At 37.0% G+C, this 16,486-nt stretch overlaps 1 protein-coding gene and 1 non-coding gene across 2 annotated transcripts; one reads left to right on the top strand and one right to left on the bottom strand.

The window, feature by feature from the left end:
* Positions 1–1,548: 1,548 nt before the first annotated feature.
* Positions 1,549–16,208, top strand: LOC101207246 (alcohol dehydrogenase). Its single transcript, XM_004142613.2, has 8 exons — positions 1,549–1,935; positions 2,174–2,309; positions 2,536–2,605; positions 2,759–2,852; positions 3,836–4,049; positions 12,997–13,138; positions 15,082–15,252; positions 15,769–16,208. Exons 1-8 carry the CDS (start codon positions 1,683–1,685, stop codon positions 15,958–15,960), a joined length of 1,272 nt encoding a protein of 423 aa, XP_004142661.1. The 5' UTR covers positions 1,549–1,682; the 3' UTR covers positions 15,961–16,208.
* Positions 3,342–3,442, bottom strand: LOC116403578. Its single transcript, XR_004216384.1, has one exon. It is a non-coding gene; the product is annotated as a U6 spliceosomal RNA (small nuclear RNA).
* Positions 16,209–16,486: the final 278 nt, after the last annotated feature.

Genomic DNA, 16,486 nt, shown 5'->3' with positions numbered 1-16,486 from the left:
TTCCCCTTTTTTAAGGATGAAGAAAGGGGAAGTAGGATAGGTTACATAGATGTGCTTTTGAGTAATGTGTAACTCTGCATATTATCTCAAACAAAATTCCTCTCAACATTTCTTTTCTTAATTTTTGTTCCCACCAACCAAAATTTCAACCTTAGAGAATAGGAAGGTTTTATAGAAAAACAGAAAGGTGATTTGCAAATGAAATTTTGTTTCCAATAAAATTGGTTGGTAGGCAAAGTATGTAAGCAACCAAGACACAATCTTGCCAAAAATTTATGTAACTATTCTCTATTGTTATTTCAAACATTAAAACAAGAAAATGTCTATTACTCATAGATTCATGGAAAGCAGTAATGTTAAAGGACGTTTAGAATTGTATTGGCGTAGAAAAGTATGGTGGATCGATAATCCTACTGAGGCGGAAGAATAGATGCATAGGGTACACGAATGCTTGGAAATAATAGAGGATGTGATGAGGATATTAAAGCAACATTAGTAGAATCTATGTTTATAGATGATGCCAAAGAGTGGTGGTTTGCACTAAAGGAAAATTTGGCTGAAGAATTTAAGCAAAATTGGGATGTGTTCCAAAATGCGTTTGGAAGGGAATACTTTTCCAAACAAAGGTGAGATTACGGAAAATGGAAAATAGGATCGTGTTCTAAAGAAAAAGAGGTGACTTCAAAACTGGAAAAAAGGAAACAATGTTATAAATGTAAGAAGTTCCACATGGAAACATTTGTTACTGATGACGTTGAATGCTACTTTTGTTGTCAAAAGGGGCAACATAAGAAAAATTGTTTAGCATATAACCTGGATAAGCAAGTGGAGGTGTGGATAGTCTCTGCAGCTTCATCCATTAGACGTTAAGTAGCAGCATCAATCAAGGGTAAAAATAAGCTTCGCTAAGTTTATTAAAAAGAAAGAAGAATGTACTAAATGTAAAGAAAAGAAAAGAGAAGTAAAAAGTTTATGTATTATGTATACTATGTGTGCCTGGGGATTCTCCTTTTAATATCCCGTTGATTTTGATGGTATTTTTGTAATTGTGAATGATTGGACTTGACTTTTCTAAACGATTATTTATATGTACATAAACAATCGTGCATACATATACGATGATTGTTCGAGATACTATCATTTATATTTAAAACTTTTCGCCATCGTTCAAGGGTTTATTATTAGATTGTTTAAATTTGGTCCTTTTTTGCCATTGTTTATATCAATCTACAAGATCATTGTATCAGTTGTATTTTGCACGATTGCGTATGATGATTGTTTACTAGAAGATTACTTGAGGGCGTGTGACCGATTAATGGCGTATTGATTGGAGTATTTTTTATATTTTCTATTGTGAGCTTTTTTTATTTTTAAAATTATTAAATGAAGTGTAAATATTTTGTCAATTTTTTAGAAGGTCCCTAATTTTTATTGATATCTAAATTATAGTTATGGTTGGATAATGATTTAGTATGGGATTTTCAGACGTGGCAAGTGTGATCTTGGGTGGCCAAAGCCAAGACGGCAACAACGTCAGCACTTGAGATTTAAAAATGAAGCCTCCGCTTAGTTTGGTGTAAACGCAACGCCGATCTTAAAATATACAAATCCAACTCAACAGATCTTCATGCTCAAGCTCATCGCAATCCATCCATCTCTATCTCTCTCTCCAGATTCCAACAATGGCGTTTTCTCCCTTCATCCGCAGAGCTATTTCCTCCAAGCTCTTCTCTGTTCACAAATCATATCTTCTTCGCTCTCCCTCAACCTTCCACCATGCACCTACTCGCATTAACCATTCCCCATCTTCTTCATATTCTTCCTTGCCCTCCTACATGCGTGCTGCTGTGTTTTCCGAGCCCAATAAGCCACTTACCATTCAAGAATTCCACATGCCCCGTCCCAAAGCTGGAGAAGTCCTCATCAAAATCAAGGGTTTTCCCCCCTTTTCTTCGTTCTCTTTCTAATTGTTCTTTCGCGGGATTTACAAACTCCGAATCCTCAAGCAGTTCTTCATTATAATTTTTTTTTTGTTATTTAGACATTTTCTTCTGCATGTGAACACATTCTTGTTTTCTTTTCATATATTCTGATCGTGGGAGTGATTAATTTTTAGTTTACCCTTCAACTTCCACTTAATTTTTCTTAAATGACATTACATTTTCAAACGCAGCTTGTGGAGTTTGCCATTCTGATCTGCACGTTATGAAGGGCGAGATTCCATTCCCTAGCCCTTGTGTAGTTGGCCATGAGATCACTGGTGAAGTTGTCGAACATGGACCTCTCACGGACAGGAAAACAATAGAAAGGTTTTGTTTTCTTAATGATTTTTATCATAGTTATTATTTAGATGTGTTGCATGAGTGAAGAGAAATATTTCAAGCTCTTTCTCATTGCAGATAATTTAAGATAGTTAAGCAAGCTTTTGGTTATATGCTATAGTTAAGGGGAATAATGAACAAACTTATATGTGCAAGGATGGTTGACTACAAGAGTAGTTACAAGTTTATTCGTTACGTTTTCCTGGTGTTTCAGACTTCCAATTGGAGCTCATGTTGTCGGAGCTTTCATCATGCCTTGTGGAAACTGTTCCTACTGTTCCAAGGTTAGTACTATTTGCATGCTCGTGGTTCTCTCCAGTTTATCTTTTATAATCTTTCAATCTTGATTCTTGATTTTTGAAATGCCTGCTGACAATATCCGTGATAAAACATGTGGAGAACTAATTCGATCAATTTGATTACTGAATTGGAGAAAGGGCCATGATGATCTATGTGAAGATTTCTTTGCTTTTAACCGGGCCAAAGGAACACTTTATGATGGTGAAACTCGGTTGTTCCTTCACAAGGATGGTAATACATGTTATTATTATATAACCTATCAAACATTATATCTTTATCATTGTTGTTTTAGCTGCATAAAAATTGGAGAGTGAACACCTAGATGAAGCTTTAACTTGAGCTAATTCAAAACATAGTATGGATGGACCATTTTGAAATTATCACAATAAAGAATGTAGTTAGTTGTCATCTTTTGTGGGATGGATGGATCATTTCGAAATTATCAATATTAAAGCTTTCCTGTTGGATTTCGTTAATCCAATGAAAAGGTCTTGTTTCAGTTTCAAAAAAGCTTCCCTGTTGGTGTTTATTTTCCAATTTCTTTGATAGTTACTGCTAATGATACTGTAATAATCTGTGGAACCTTTGTAAGCGTTTACAGATTTATTGTCATATTTTTCTTTTTGGTGCTCTTTATCTTTCTTGATCTATGTCCTTCCCAAGTCTACTTTTTTAGTTTTTGGAAGTTTGCACTTCTCCTTTCGTTTTTAATACTGTCATGTTCTTTTGGACCATTTCTTGATTTGTGTGTGACCCTTGCGCAGGAGCCATGCTAATCTTCTTTGTATTGTTCCAATTTTATCGGATGTCCCCGAAGGGACTTAATATTGTCATGTTTCTTTTTCAAAATAATACTAATAATAAAGATGTAAGGATGATTTGTGCAATTTTTCTCAAGAGTTGAATGAAATAACATTTCTTGTAGGGTAATTGGTTAGATTTTGTTTTGACGACTGTATGTAGAAGCTTACTTCTGATTTATTTGAATTTTATTCAGAAAATTCACATGCTTGTAAATAATGGAACTAAAGTTGATTAATTGTAAACAAACATTTTTCTTGCCTCTCCTGTGTGAGAAATCTATATACATTTCATGCAACCTTGATTGTTATTCAATTTGATTTTAACCTCAGCACTTTTTTTCGGTTGGGGTTAAAATGTGCATACAATTGAATGTCACAATTTTAGGTTGATGAGGAGTTTAATTTGTGTAGGAAAACCGATATATATGTATAGTATGGGTGGCCTTGCTGAATACTGTGTCACTCCAGCGCATGGAGTGTCAATTTTACCGAAATCATTACCATACACGGAGTCAGCAATTCTAGGATGTGCAGTTTTTACTGCATATGGTGCCATGGCCCATGCCGCTGAAGTGCGCCCTGGGGATTCTGTTGCTATTATTGGAATTGGAGGTGTAGGTTCAAGGTAAGCTATTTCATTCTTTGTTGTATTCGGGAGGTGTTGGGTGGCCAAAAGTTGGGCTCTTATTTCTCATTACCAATGGTAGTTGATGAGATCAAATAGCCAACATTTTTGTTTTATTATATTTATCATATTTAATAGTGTTATTATTATTATGATTATTTTGATATCTATGAATGTTTTGGTCAACTTATGTGCACCTCGGCTAATCATACGGAACAACCCACCTGTCCCTATAAAATTTGGGTTTAAAGAAAATATATTGTTGGTAATTTTAGTATATGTAATGGTTGATATACAATCCACACCTAAGGGAGGAGATACATGTAAGACCTGCAATCATCCACACTCAAGCAATTCCCTTTTTACCCCAAGGAGTAGAGGGAGTACGTTTCTGTTATGGATGTGGAGATCATTGGTGCTATGGATGTGGGGACCAGCGTGGAGGTTTATAAGGGGTTTTGAGGAAGAAATTGAGGGCGTGGGTTATTTGAGTTGAGACGACTAGTTGTACATGTCTTGAAGTTGTATCAATATATCGTGCTATCAGAGTGTGTATTACCTGTTTTTCTTATTTGTTGGGCATTACTGCGTGCATGATTACAATAGATGCCTATTAATAAGGATATAGTAGTAATTAACTAGGGACTTCTGGTTATAAATTGAGAGAGTGAGGGTTTGTGAGAGGTAATATTTTGGTGAATCAAACCGAAAGCTATTGATATTATTTTTAGTTTCTTTTGATTTGCAATATAATTTTTGTTTTTCATCTTGTTTGTACTTGGGATCTGAAAACATTCTTCCAGAGGGGCATCGCATGCATGGGCTAGTGCCTTTGCTTTCTTTCCAGTATTTTTTTTACTTCGAATATAGCTGGTGTACAACAAGTTCTACTTCTCCAAATTGTACGTTAAAGGCTTAAGGGGAAGTTCTTCAATCAATCAATTATTTCTCCTTTCGGATCTAAAACAATTTGATTTGAGGGGTTATCAACCCTTCTCCTCCTATGGAACCTATCCCTCTTACACATTCACGTTTTTACTCCGATGGAGATTTTGAAATAAGTTTGAGTAGTCTGCAGGCTGCAGCATTTTTGGAAGAAAGATTGTTCGAATATCCTTATCTTGTGGACTTATTTCCTGATGCTTTTGTGGCATCATTTAAAGATGATGTTCAAGATAATTTGACTGTGACTTCTCAACCTCATCGCTAGTTATAATTCTGCTAGGCCTCCTATACTTATCACATATAGTAGGAAGAATAAGGAGAAAAACAGAATTACACGTGGGTCATGGGGAGAGGAAAAAGGGCAGGACCACCATGCAATGGGGCCCAGCAGTTTGTTAGAATAAGTAGAAGAAGAAGGGGAGAGAGAGGTATCGAAGATAATTTCTGGAATGGAGGTGGCTGCTTCATTCTTGCGGAGAAGAAGACAGAAGGGTCCAGGTTTTGTTGTTCTTAATCATTTTGTCTTGTTGAGGTATTTAGGTTGATTATAGATTTCTTTTAGTAAGTGTTAATCTACTGTGTTCTGGCAATTTTACTGGAATTTGAACTTTATATGGTATTTTGTTGAAGAACTTATATTATAATTCATTTGAGAACTTCAATACAAAGATATAGTTGTACTATCTTTACAAATTGGTATCAGTCATGGCAAAGAAAGTGGAACAAGAACTCCAACGATTACCAATAATGGAAGAGAACTTGTCCTTGATATCGAAAAGCATCCAAGAGATGAATAAGCACATAGATAAACAGCAACAACAACAATAATCGATTATGAAGTATATTGAAGGAATCGTATGTGAGGATATTTCAGTGGGAAAAAAAGTGGAAAGCCCGGTGAGTCAAATGAAATATACCGAAACAATCATCTCGGGAACTTCCGATGGATCAAAGAAAGAAGGAAGGAATGATGAGGAAAAAGCGACAGATCGAAGTAAGTTTAAGAAAGTAAAAATGCCTATTTTCAATGGAACAAACCCGAATTCCTGGCTATTCTGAGCAGATTGCTACTTCAAAATTCACGAGTTAATAGATACGGAAAAACTAATGGTAGCAGTGATAAGTTTCGATGGACCAGCTTTGGATTGGTATAGATCGAACGACGAATTGGAACGATTTAAAAGTTGGGAAGATTTGAAGTAGAGGCTGTTAGTCCGATTCCGAACAATTCACGATGGATTCCTGGTCGGACGATTCTTAACGATCAAGCAGGAGACGACGATGGAAGAATATCGAAATCGATTCGATATGTATTTGGCCCCGGTAGCATTTCTTCAAACTATAGTATTGGAAGAAACCTTTATGAATGGGCTAAGCCTATGGCTGAAATCAGAGGTGGATGCTTTGGAGCCTATAAGACTGGCCCAGATGATGAAATTGGCCCTGAAAATTGAAAATAGAGAGATGGTTTGAAGGGAGTGTGGGCTAAGTAGCGTGTTCAACGGGAATCATCAATTCAAATATATTAATGGGAAACCATCCACTACAATCACAACCACCCTGAAACAAACTGGAAATAGTTGGCCGATGAGGATGATCACCCTAAAAGGAGTTACGACAGAGGAAAAAAAGAAAGATGGCCTTACCAAGCGTCTCTTAGACGTGGAATTCCAATCACGAAGAGAGAAGGGACTGTGTTTTCAATGTGATGAGAAGTATTACGAATGTTGGTGGTAAAAGAAAATGGTGAAGAACTAGATATTATTGAGGAAGAATTCTTTTATGCTGAAACAGAGGATAAAACCGTCGCAATAGGGAATGTGGAGAATCTGAATATTGAATTGTCCATTAACTCTGTTGTAGGACTGTCCAATTCGGGAACAATGAAGGTAAAAGGGAAGATACTAGGGACTGAAGTGGTGGTGCTCATTGACTGTGGAGCCACCCACAGTTTCATTGTAGACAACCTGGTAACATCCCTTAAATTACCATTGACTGAAACCTCCAACTGTGGAGTAATTCTGGGGTCCGGAGCCGCTGTGAAAGGAAAGGGCATTTGTGGCCAAGTCGAGGTAATGGTAGGAGAGTGGAAAATTGTTGACAGCTTCTTACCACTGGAGTTAAGAGGCGTTGATGTAATTTTGGATATGCAATGGTTGCACTCGTTAGGGGTAACTGAATTCGATTGGAGGAAGTTGGTGATGACATTCCAACATGAAGGGAAGAAGGTAGTGATAAGGGGAGATCCTAGCCTCACTAAAATGATGGTGAGTTTGAAATCTATGATGAAGTCATGGAACGTAGAGGATCAAGGGTATCGGGTGGAATGTCGAGCCATGGAAGGAAGATTATCTGTGGAAGGGTTATGTAGTGAAGAGGAAACCACAACCGTTGACACCATGATTCCGACACTGTTAAGTAGATTCAGTGATGTGTTTGAATGGCCGGAGGAACTACCTCAAGAAAGGGGTGGATCCGGTGAACGTCAGACCTTACTGTTACGCTCATCATCAAAAAGAAGAGATGGGAAGACTAGTGGATGAAATGTTAAAGACTGGAATTATCAGACCAAGCAGTAGCCCTTATTCCAGCCCAATCCTCTTAGTGAAAAAGAAGGATGGAAGTTGGAGATTCTACGTAGACTATCGAGCATTAAATAATGTAACCATCTCGGATAAGTTCCCAATTCCGGTCGTAGATGAGCTATTCGACGAGCTGAATGGGGCCAATATGTTTTCTAAGATATGCCTTAAGGCCGGTTACCATCAGATCAGAATGCATCCTGGGGACGTGGAAAAAAACAGCCTTTCGACACATGAGGGACTATGAGTTTTTGGTCATGCCGTTTGGGCTAGCCAATGCACCGTCCACGTTTCAAGCTTTGATGAACCATATATTCAAACCTTATATGCGACGATTTGTCTTAGTGTTTTTCGATGACATTTTGATATACAGCAGGGGAGTGACAGAGCATGTGCAGCATTTGGAAGTAGTAGTGTTGGAAGCTTTGTGAGAAAATGAGATGTATGCTAACATGGCTAAGTGTAGCTTTGCCAAGAGAAGAATTGGTTACTTGGGCCACTTTATATCGAAGAAAGGCATTGAGGTGGATCCAGAGAAGATAAGAGCTATTAAAGAATTGCCAACCCCCACTAGTGTTTGAGAAGTTTGAGGTTTTCTGGGGCTCACGGTATACTATAAGAAATTTGTGTAGAACTATAGTAGTATCGCAAGTTCGTTGACACAATTGTTGAAAACAAGGGCTTACCGTTGGACAGAGATGCAAGTGTAGCATTTGAAAACTTGAAGATGCCTATGATGACTACCGGTGCTAGCTATGCCAGACTTTAACCTCCCCTTTGAAGTGGAAAACAGATGTTTTTGGGTTCGGTGTGGGGTCAGTTTTAATACAAGCCAAGAGGCCGATAGCTTACTTTAGCAAAACCTTGTGTATGAGGGATAAAGCTCGCCCGGTCTATGAAAGAGAATTAATAGTTGTGGTATTTGTTGTGCAGAGGTGGAGACTATACTTGTTGGGGAAGAAATTCACGATGAAATAACCGGAGGTAGACTTTCTGTCAACAACAGATCCTACCTAGTTCGAGTCAGTGTATGCGTCAATGGTCTTTCTATTTGTCTTTCTAAACATCAACCCTTTACCAGGTGTTCTTTTCAAGTATCTCAAATTTCTGTTGACAGCTTTCATGTGTTCCTCATAGGGAGCTTGTATAAACGGGCTGACAACACTCACAACAAAGGAAATATCAGGACGATTATGAGTAAGTAAATTAATTTACCTATAAGGCGTTGATATTGTTCTTTATCAACTAGAACTTGATCATCATCAAATTTTCCTAGTTTACAATTGAATTCAATAGGAGTGTTAGCAGGACGACATCCAATACGTATGTGTCTCGGTTAGCAAATCAGGGATGTATTTTCTTTGAGACACGGAGATGCCTTCTTTAGATCTGGCCATCTCCATTCCAAGAAAATATTTCAGATTTCCCAAATCCTTTATTTCAATCTCAAACCCCATCTTCTTTTTTAGTTGAACGATCTCATCAATATCCTCCCCAGATAGCACAATGTCATTGACATAGACAATCAATACTGCAATTTTCCCTGCCTTGGAGACTTTGGTGAACAAGGTGTGATCGAAGTGACCCTGCTTGTACCCTTGAGACGATTAAAGTGGAAAATATATCAAACAACGCTCTCGGTGATTGTTTCAACCCGTATAAGGACTTTCAAAGCTTGCAAACCTAATTATTAAATTGAGCATCAAATTCTTGGAGGCGGACACATGTACACTTCCTCTTTAAGATCCTCATTCAAGAATGCATTCTTAACATCAAGTTGATACCGGAGCCAATCTTTATTCACTGCAACAGACAACAAAACTCCAATAGTGTTCAACTTTGCAACAGGAGAAAAAGTTTCAGAATAGTCAATCTCATAGGTCTGAGTGAACCCATTTGCATCTAGCCTGGACTTATGTCTGTCAATTATACCATCTGTTCTATACTTGAGTGTTAACATCCATTTGCATCAAACAGTCTTGTTCTTTTCCAGAGCTCTCATTTCTTCCATGATAGCAACTTTCCATTTCGGATACTCTGAGGGAAGGTGGATACTCTTGGGTATTGTGGTAGAGTCAAGATTGACAGTAAAAGCTCTGAACTGTAGTAAAAGATTATCGTATGACACATAATTAGATATGGAGTGCTTTGTACATGACCTAGTACCTTTCCTCAGTGCAATAGGAAGATCAAGAGATGGATCACACTTACTAGTATTTCCAAAATGGTTTGACTTAGTTTCCTTTTCAGTATGTTTAGCAACAACTTTGCTGTCATCAATCCTTTCCTCTCCATCTGTAATGAACCTATCAATATTGCCTTGCTCACACATATCTTCCAGAACAGCTGTCTCGAACTCATTATTCTCACTTGCCTTACCGTCAGTGCGTAAGTCAAGGTTAGTTGAATTCATCTCAGATCTATCAGTCTCACTCATTCTGTTATTACTATGTGAATTAATGGAATCAATCATACCTTGATCTCTTATTGGTTCAGAATCCTGGACTGGAGCTATTTGAACAACAGGAGACTCAACTCCCTTTTTGAGATTCCTCTTAAAGTAGGTTTTTTGAAGAATTTGATTTGTTGGTAGGATTGTACTGTGGGGGCTAGGGTTAGATAAGGTAACCATAGTGGGACAAGTAGACTCTAATGGAAGCATATAGTTGACTCTTCACTCCCTCTCTCCCTCTGAAGTAGGCTTATGGGAAAAAAGGACGATCCTCAATAAAGGTGACATCCATTGTAACAAAGTACTTACGTGAAGATCGGTGGAAGGATTTATAGCCTCGGTGCAGAGGATACCCAACAAACACACAAGCCTAAATTTAATTTGGTTAGGGGCATGTCTATGGACATAGGTAGTTTATCTAGACACTTGAAGGGAAACATCAGGGATGAGACGAGTGGAGGGATGGGATTCTTTGAGGCAATCTAACGATGTCTGAAAGTGAAGGACACGAGCAGACATGCAGTTGATGAGATGAGCAGTAGTGAGAATGAATCACCTCAAAGATAGGAAGGAAGAGAAGTGGACAACATAAGCGAACAAGGAACTCTCAAAAGGTGACAAGTTTTTGGTTTAGCAACCCCATTTTGTTGGAGATTGTAAGCACAAGAATTTTTGTGAACAATTCCTTTAGTGGATAAGAATTCGTTAAGAGTGGTTTTGAAACTCACGTCCATTATCACTCATAGGATTGCAATCTTTGTATTGAATTGCATTTCTATGGTGTGATAGAAGTCCCAGAATGTAGTGGTAACTTCAGATTTGTCGGAGATCAAGAAAACCCAAGTAAGACAAGTATAGTCATCAATAAAGGTCAAATCATCGTTTTTCGGAGGAGGTAGTGACCTTGGATGGTCACCAAATATCACTATGGACAAGAGTAAAAGGTCGGGTTGGCTTATAGGGTTGCGAGGAAAACGAGACTCGGTGTTGTTTAGCTTTTTTGCACACATCACAAGTTAAGGAAGAAATATCAACTTTAGAAAAGAGATGAGGAAATAGGTATCTCATATATTTAAAGTTGGGATGGCCTAAACAGAAATGCCACAACATAGGATCTTTTTCAGAAGTGGTAAAGTAGGAAGGTAAAAGACTAGTTCTAGAAATGTTACTAGAAGAGGCATCATCATCAAGCAAGTAAAGATCCCTATTGTGCCAGGCAGTGTTAATCATCCTCCTCGAGCTCAGGTCTTGAAAAGAAACAGAACCAGGTAAGAATGTTGCTTTGCAGTTTAATTCTTGAGTAATCTTGCTAATCGACATAAAATTATATGAAATTTGTGGCACATGCAACAAATTTTATAATGAGAACCCGTCAAAAAGGGAAATCAGCCCTTTCCCGACAATGGGAGCCAAGGAGCTATCAACAATTCTATCTTCTCATTTCCAGCACACAGAATGTAGGACACAAAGTCTTAAGAGGAACCAGTTAAATGATTTGTGGCACCAGAGTCCAGGATCCAAGAATTCTTATCATCAATACTAATGAGAGTAAAAGACCGAGGTACACTTGACTAGACAATAGCTCAAAGTGTGGTTGGACTAGCATTCTCATTCACATAGGTAGGAAATGAGGTTACCAGATTCTTAGAATACATTGGTACAAAATTGTTGAATGTCGTCCCTCAGGTGCCTCAATTGCTGCATTCTATTGATGAAGCCCTTTCAGTTTCTGTTGAGCTATTCTCGAAGAAAAAGAGGAACCTTGCACGTTAGGGTTGGAATGTGCCAAAGATTCACCAACCTCAAATATTGAGTGGATTTGAGGGTTCCTAACATCGAAATGATAACTAAGGTAAGTGGGTGGCAGGGCATTCCGATTTGATGGCAGAAGTGGTGGTGGCCGGTCGGAATTAGGTGGCAGACCGTGAATCGGGGCATGGGGAACAATATAGGTCGCGAATGAAGAAGACGGTTGCACAGATGGGATGGTTAGAACTGTCTGAGGAAGATGGACCGGCGCATATAGCTCTGGCGGCGGCACGTGGAGGTTTGGCAGCGGCGTGTGGAGGCATGTGAGAGAGTTTTGACGGCATAGATGACGGTGGAATTGACGAGAATACATTTTCCGACATTTTCTGAAGGCGACATAACCATTTGTCCATGGCAACACCGATCCAAGCATCGACGGCGGCGGCAACGACAGTAAAGCTGGTGCTTGTCTCCTCCGTTTGATTTCCATCACTAGTTGTGTTGTTTAGGGTTTGTTCAATGACCCGCTTTGATACCATATTGAAAGTAGAAACAAGAACAGACAAATTTATGTAAAAACCCGAGTACAAGGAGAAAAACCACGGTATTTTTTCTTATTATTTTCTGATCAATTTTACAATAGGTACAATAAGGAAGAATAAATAGAATACACAAGGGAATAAAAAAGGAAAAGATTTAGGAATTGGGAATTATGGTAAATATTTCTATGATCTTTCCATAAATACCCTAAGGCGAATCCCACCAATTCCAACCAATCCATTGAACACCAATTACTCTGTCATAGCAATGTCTCAATTGCTCTAACCATATTAAATTACTCATTGATTTGGCAATCCCCTTGCTAGCCGTTACATCTCCAAATATAAAAAAAATGTGGTTCTATAATGAATATTTCAGTTATGATTGAATATATCTTTCAAATAATATTTACAAGATGAAAAAATGTTTTGTAGCTTCAGAATGCTCTAACACAGTATCTAAAATATAAAGGAAAAAAGAAAAAGAAAGATTGCAAAACTAATAAAGAAAACAAATTGAATGATGGGCATTTTGGTGAAAGTTAGAGGCATTCATATCTGAGTTTTTAAGACTTGACATTTAAACTAAATTTTTAAGAAGGCATTTAGCCCAGAAGTCTTCCCAACCAATCTGGTGTCTTTTCCCCTTCTTTTTGTAACATTATTTCTGATTTCTCCAGTTGCTTGCAGATAGCAAGGGCCTTCGGTGCTTCTCATATTATTGCCGTTGATGTTCAGGATGATAAACTGCTAAAAGCAAAGACAATTGGTGCTACTCATACCATTAATTCTCGGAAAGAAGACGCTATTGAAAAGATAAGAGTATGTACTTTATCCCTTGATAAAAGTTTCCAAGATTCTGCCCAAGAACAAGTTATCCTATGTAGGCTAAATTATACAAAATGACCTTGAAGTTTGCACTTAGTGTCAAAAAGACTCCTAAACTTTAAGAAATACACTTAAAATTTCAATAAGAGTTCAAAAATACCCTTGTCATTAGTTTTCAACCCTTATCGTCAGTTTTGAATGGAAACGAAAGGTTTTGTTTCAAAAGATCCTTAAACTTAAAAGAAAGTTAAAATAGTACCCTTACTTTCTATATATGAACAGAAACCGTTAATATTTTGTTACATAAATGCCTATATGCTTTCAAAAGTTGCATTCATACCTTAACAAAATAAAAAATAGAAAGGAAAAGTATTGTAAATGATAAAATAACTGAAAATATTTACAAAATATAACAAAATTTTAGATTCTATCAATGATAGAAGTTAATGTTAGATACTGATAAACTTTTATCTGTTTAGGGTTTAGAATCCAAAATTTAGCTATATTGTGTAAATATTTTTGGTTTATTTTGCTATATTTGAAAATGAGATAAATAATAAGTAAATAGAAGTAAATAAATGTAAAAATGCTCTTGGATTTTTATGCTTTAACTCGAAGTTTTGGTTTATATTTTGTTGTGACACAATTGGTGTAAGAATCAGACAAATGAGAGCAAAATATAGCATCTATATAAGAAAAAAATGCTGCCTATATAATTTGTTTCAAACTTGGTTCTTTTCCAAGTTGAGAAAAGTTCAAACAAATTGTCATTATATTGATGGTAGGACGATTTTTTTTACTGGCTATTAATGTAACTTTTAAAAGTCCTAGGGATCTTTGAAATGAGTATTAACGGTATGTATTCGTATACTAACAGTAAGGGTATTTTTTAATCTTTTTGAAAGTTCAAGGGTATTTTTGAAACCAAACACTAATGGTTTCCATTCAAAACTAACAAGGGTACTTTTGTATTGTTTTTGTAAGTGCAAGGGTATTTTTGAAACTTTTGGAAGTTCAAGAATATATTTGACACAAAGTATAAAGTTTAGGGTATTTGGTATAATTTAGTCTCATATGTATCATCATCATGAGTGTTGAATCTTGTATATAATATTGAATAACTAGAACATATTGAATAATTAGCAAAATTTTACAAATGTGATTGGAAGATTAAAACGAACAGACCCAACAAAAGAAAGAAACAGTGAATAAAAAATACCGGAAAGGAAAATATAGATAAAGGAAAAATAAACCATAATTTACTTTAACGCCCTCCCTCAAACTCAAGTTGAGTTAGAGTTGGTCTAACTCAAGGTGGTTGAGTGACGGCCAACTTGAGTTTGTGAAGTGTACGAACTGAATCGAATAGATGAAATTTAAGGTGGCAGATGACAAAAATTGAAACAAATAATGACATATTTGGGCTGCAAAAAAAACCACGAAGAACTTTTGGGTGGGAGACCGAGGTTGAAACTGAAAAACAAAGGACTAGAACGCAAAATGAACTAAGCATGAACCAAATTGAACCAGGCTGGTCTAAAAGCTAAAAGTGAAGACAAGTAGTAGCACCACATGTCTTCACTTTTAGCAATTTACGAGTATTAATGGTACAACATTTGGAAGAAAACAAATGATAGAGACTTGAAAATGTCGAACAGACCGGGTATGGGTCTATCCCCCACCCACTGGTTTTCTTGAAATTAATATCCTTCCCTTTCCCTACCATTCGACGGACCAAAAGAGAGAGAAGGTAACTCTTTAAAATTATCATTATATAAGCTTTGACCTCACAAATTTTATACTTGGATTATTTCGGCTTATATGATATGTGAAAGTTAAAGATTCTTTAAGCTTTTGTTTATGAAACTGGAGGGTCTATCTTTTTTTTTTTTTGGAGTTCTATTTTGCTGCAATGTAAGTAACTGAGGTGGTGACAGGAAATAACAGGAGGAATGGGAGTGGACGTTGCTGTGGAGGCATTGGGAAGGCCACAGACGTTCATGCAGTGTACTCAAAGTGTGAAAGATGGAGGTAAAGCTGTAATGATTGGACTTGCTCAAGCTGGTTCTGTAGGCGAGATTGATATTAACCGCCTTGTTCGTAGAAAGGTCTGCCTTTTCTTCTTTTGTTAATGTTCTCTCCCTGAGGTCGCATTATCAGCACGTTTCTTCAGTGTCCATTTTTTATTTCTCCAATTTAATGAGTATGTGGTGGTACTAACTTTGGTATTATGCCAACTGGCAAATACTTCTAGTAACACTGTTAGGCGTCTATTGTTAAATATGTATGCTAGGTGGAGAAAAATGGGGAACTGTGAAGTATTTAGTTATTATGTATGCTAGGAGGAGCAAAATGGGGAATCGAGTGAAGTAGTTATGTTAGAATGGTGACTCATATAGGTGTAGAAAAGGGGTAGTGAAAGGGTATCTGTTATTTCGTGAAGAGTAGCAATTTATATTCTTGCTACAGATTGTAATTGTAGCAGCTCTAGCTTTTGATTATAACAACATATGTTTAATAAGGCTCCTTGAACTGGAAGTTTTTGCCTCTTATCTCTTTATGTACACTATGTGCTGAGTTTGTTGACAATATTTTACTTCAAATAAAATGCTGAGTTGGTGCAGATAAAAGTGATTGGGTCTTATGGAGGAAGAGCAAGGCAGGATCTGCCCAAGTTGGTTAAATTGGCAGAATCAGGAATTTTCAATCTTAGTGATGCAGTTTCTCGAAAGTACAAGTTTGAGGATTCAAACCAAGCATTTCAAGACCTCAATGAAGGAAAAATCATCGGTCGAGCTGTTATAGAGATTGACTAATTATAGAGATTGCCTAATTGCTTCACTGTCCCCAAATCATCACCTATCTTGTGTGACTGACTATTCAAATAAATAATATGTTACTTTCAAATAAGCCTCTGTATTTTTCACGTGCCTAAAATGTGGAACTTGGCTTCCAAACACTGTTTTCTTTCTAGTTGTGTTGTGTACATATTTAAGGAAAATTTCGTGAATCAAAACCCGCTGAACTTTAGTTTGATTCGTCAAATCCGTTTGATTTCACTGAATACTTCTCCAAATTGTATGGGCAGATGAAAAGTTTGGTGTCAAGAAGTTTAATGAGTTTATTGTTACATTTTAAGAAAAATGGATCATGACCGTAAACCCTAGACTTTTTAGCTTCTTTTGTCAAATCCTCTCCCACTCCTTTATCTAAGCGCGAGAGATGGCATGAAGCCAGCAAATAACAATAAATAAACTTAAACAACAGTACTGCACCCCATAACACAACCAAGAAGGTTACAACCAACCCATAGGATAACACAACTCAAAATGAACCGGACCA

This window comes from Cucumis sativus, chromosome 4 (genome assembly GCF_000004075.3).
Source record: "Cucumis sativus cultivar 9930 chromosome 4, Cucumber_9930_V3, whole genome shotgun sequence".
Lineage (NCBI taxonomy): Eukaryota > Viridiplantae > Streptophyta > Magnoliopsida > Cucurbitales > Cucurbitaceae > Cucumis > Cucumis sativus.
This window is presented reverse-complemented; position numbering and strand designations above follow the sequence as displayed.

What these genes read in the sequence shown, in the direction of transcription:
- LOC101207246 (XM_004142613.2), top strand. Translation starts at nt 1,683, where the DNA reads ATGGCGTTTTCTCCCTTCATCCGCAGAGCTATTTCCTCCAAGCTCTTC. An exon ending in GTTGTTCCTTCACAAGGATG is followed by an intron (nt 2,853 to 3,835) that starts GTAATACATGTT and finishes TAATTTGTGTAG; the next exon opens with GAAAACCGATATATATGTAT. An exon ending in ACGCTATTGAAAAGATAAGA is followed by an intron (nt 13,139 to 15,081) that starts GTATGTACTTTA and finishes AGGTGGTGACAG; the next exon opens with GAAATAACAGGAGGAATGGG.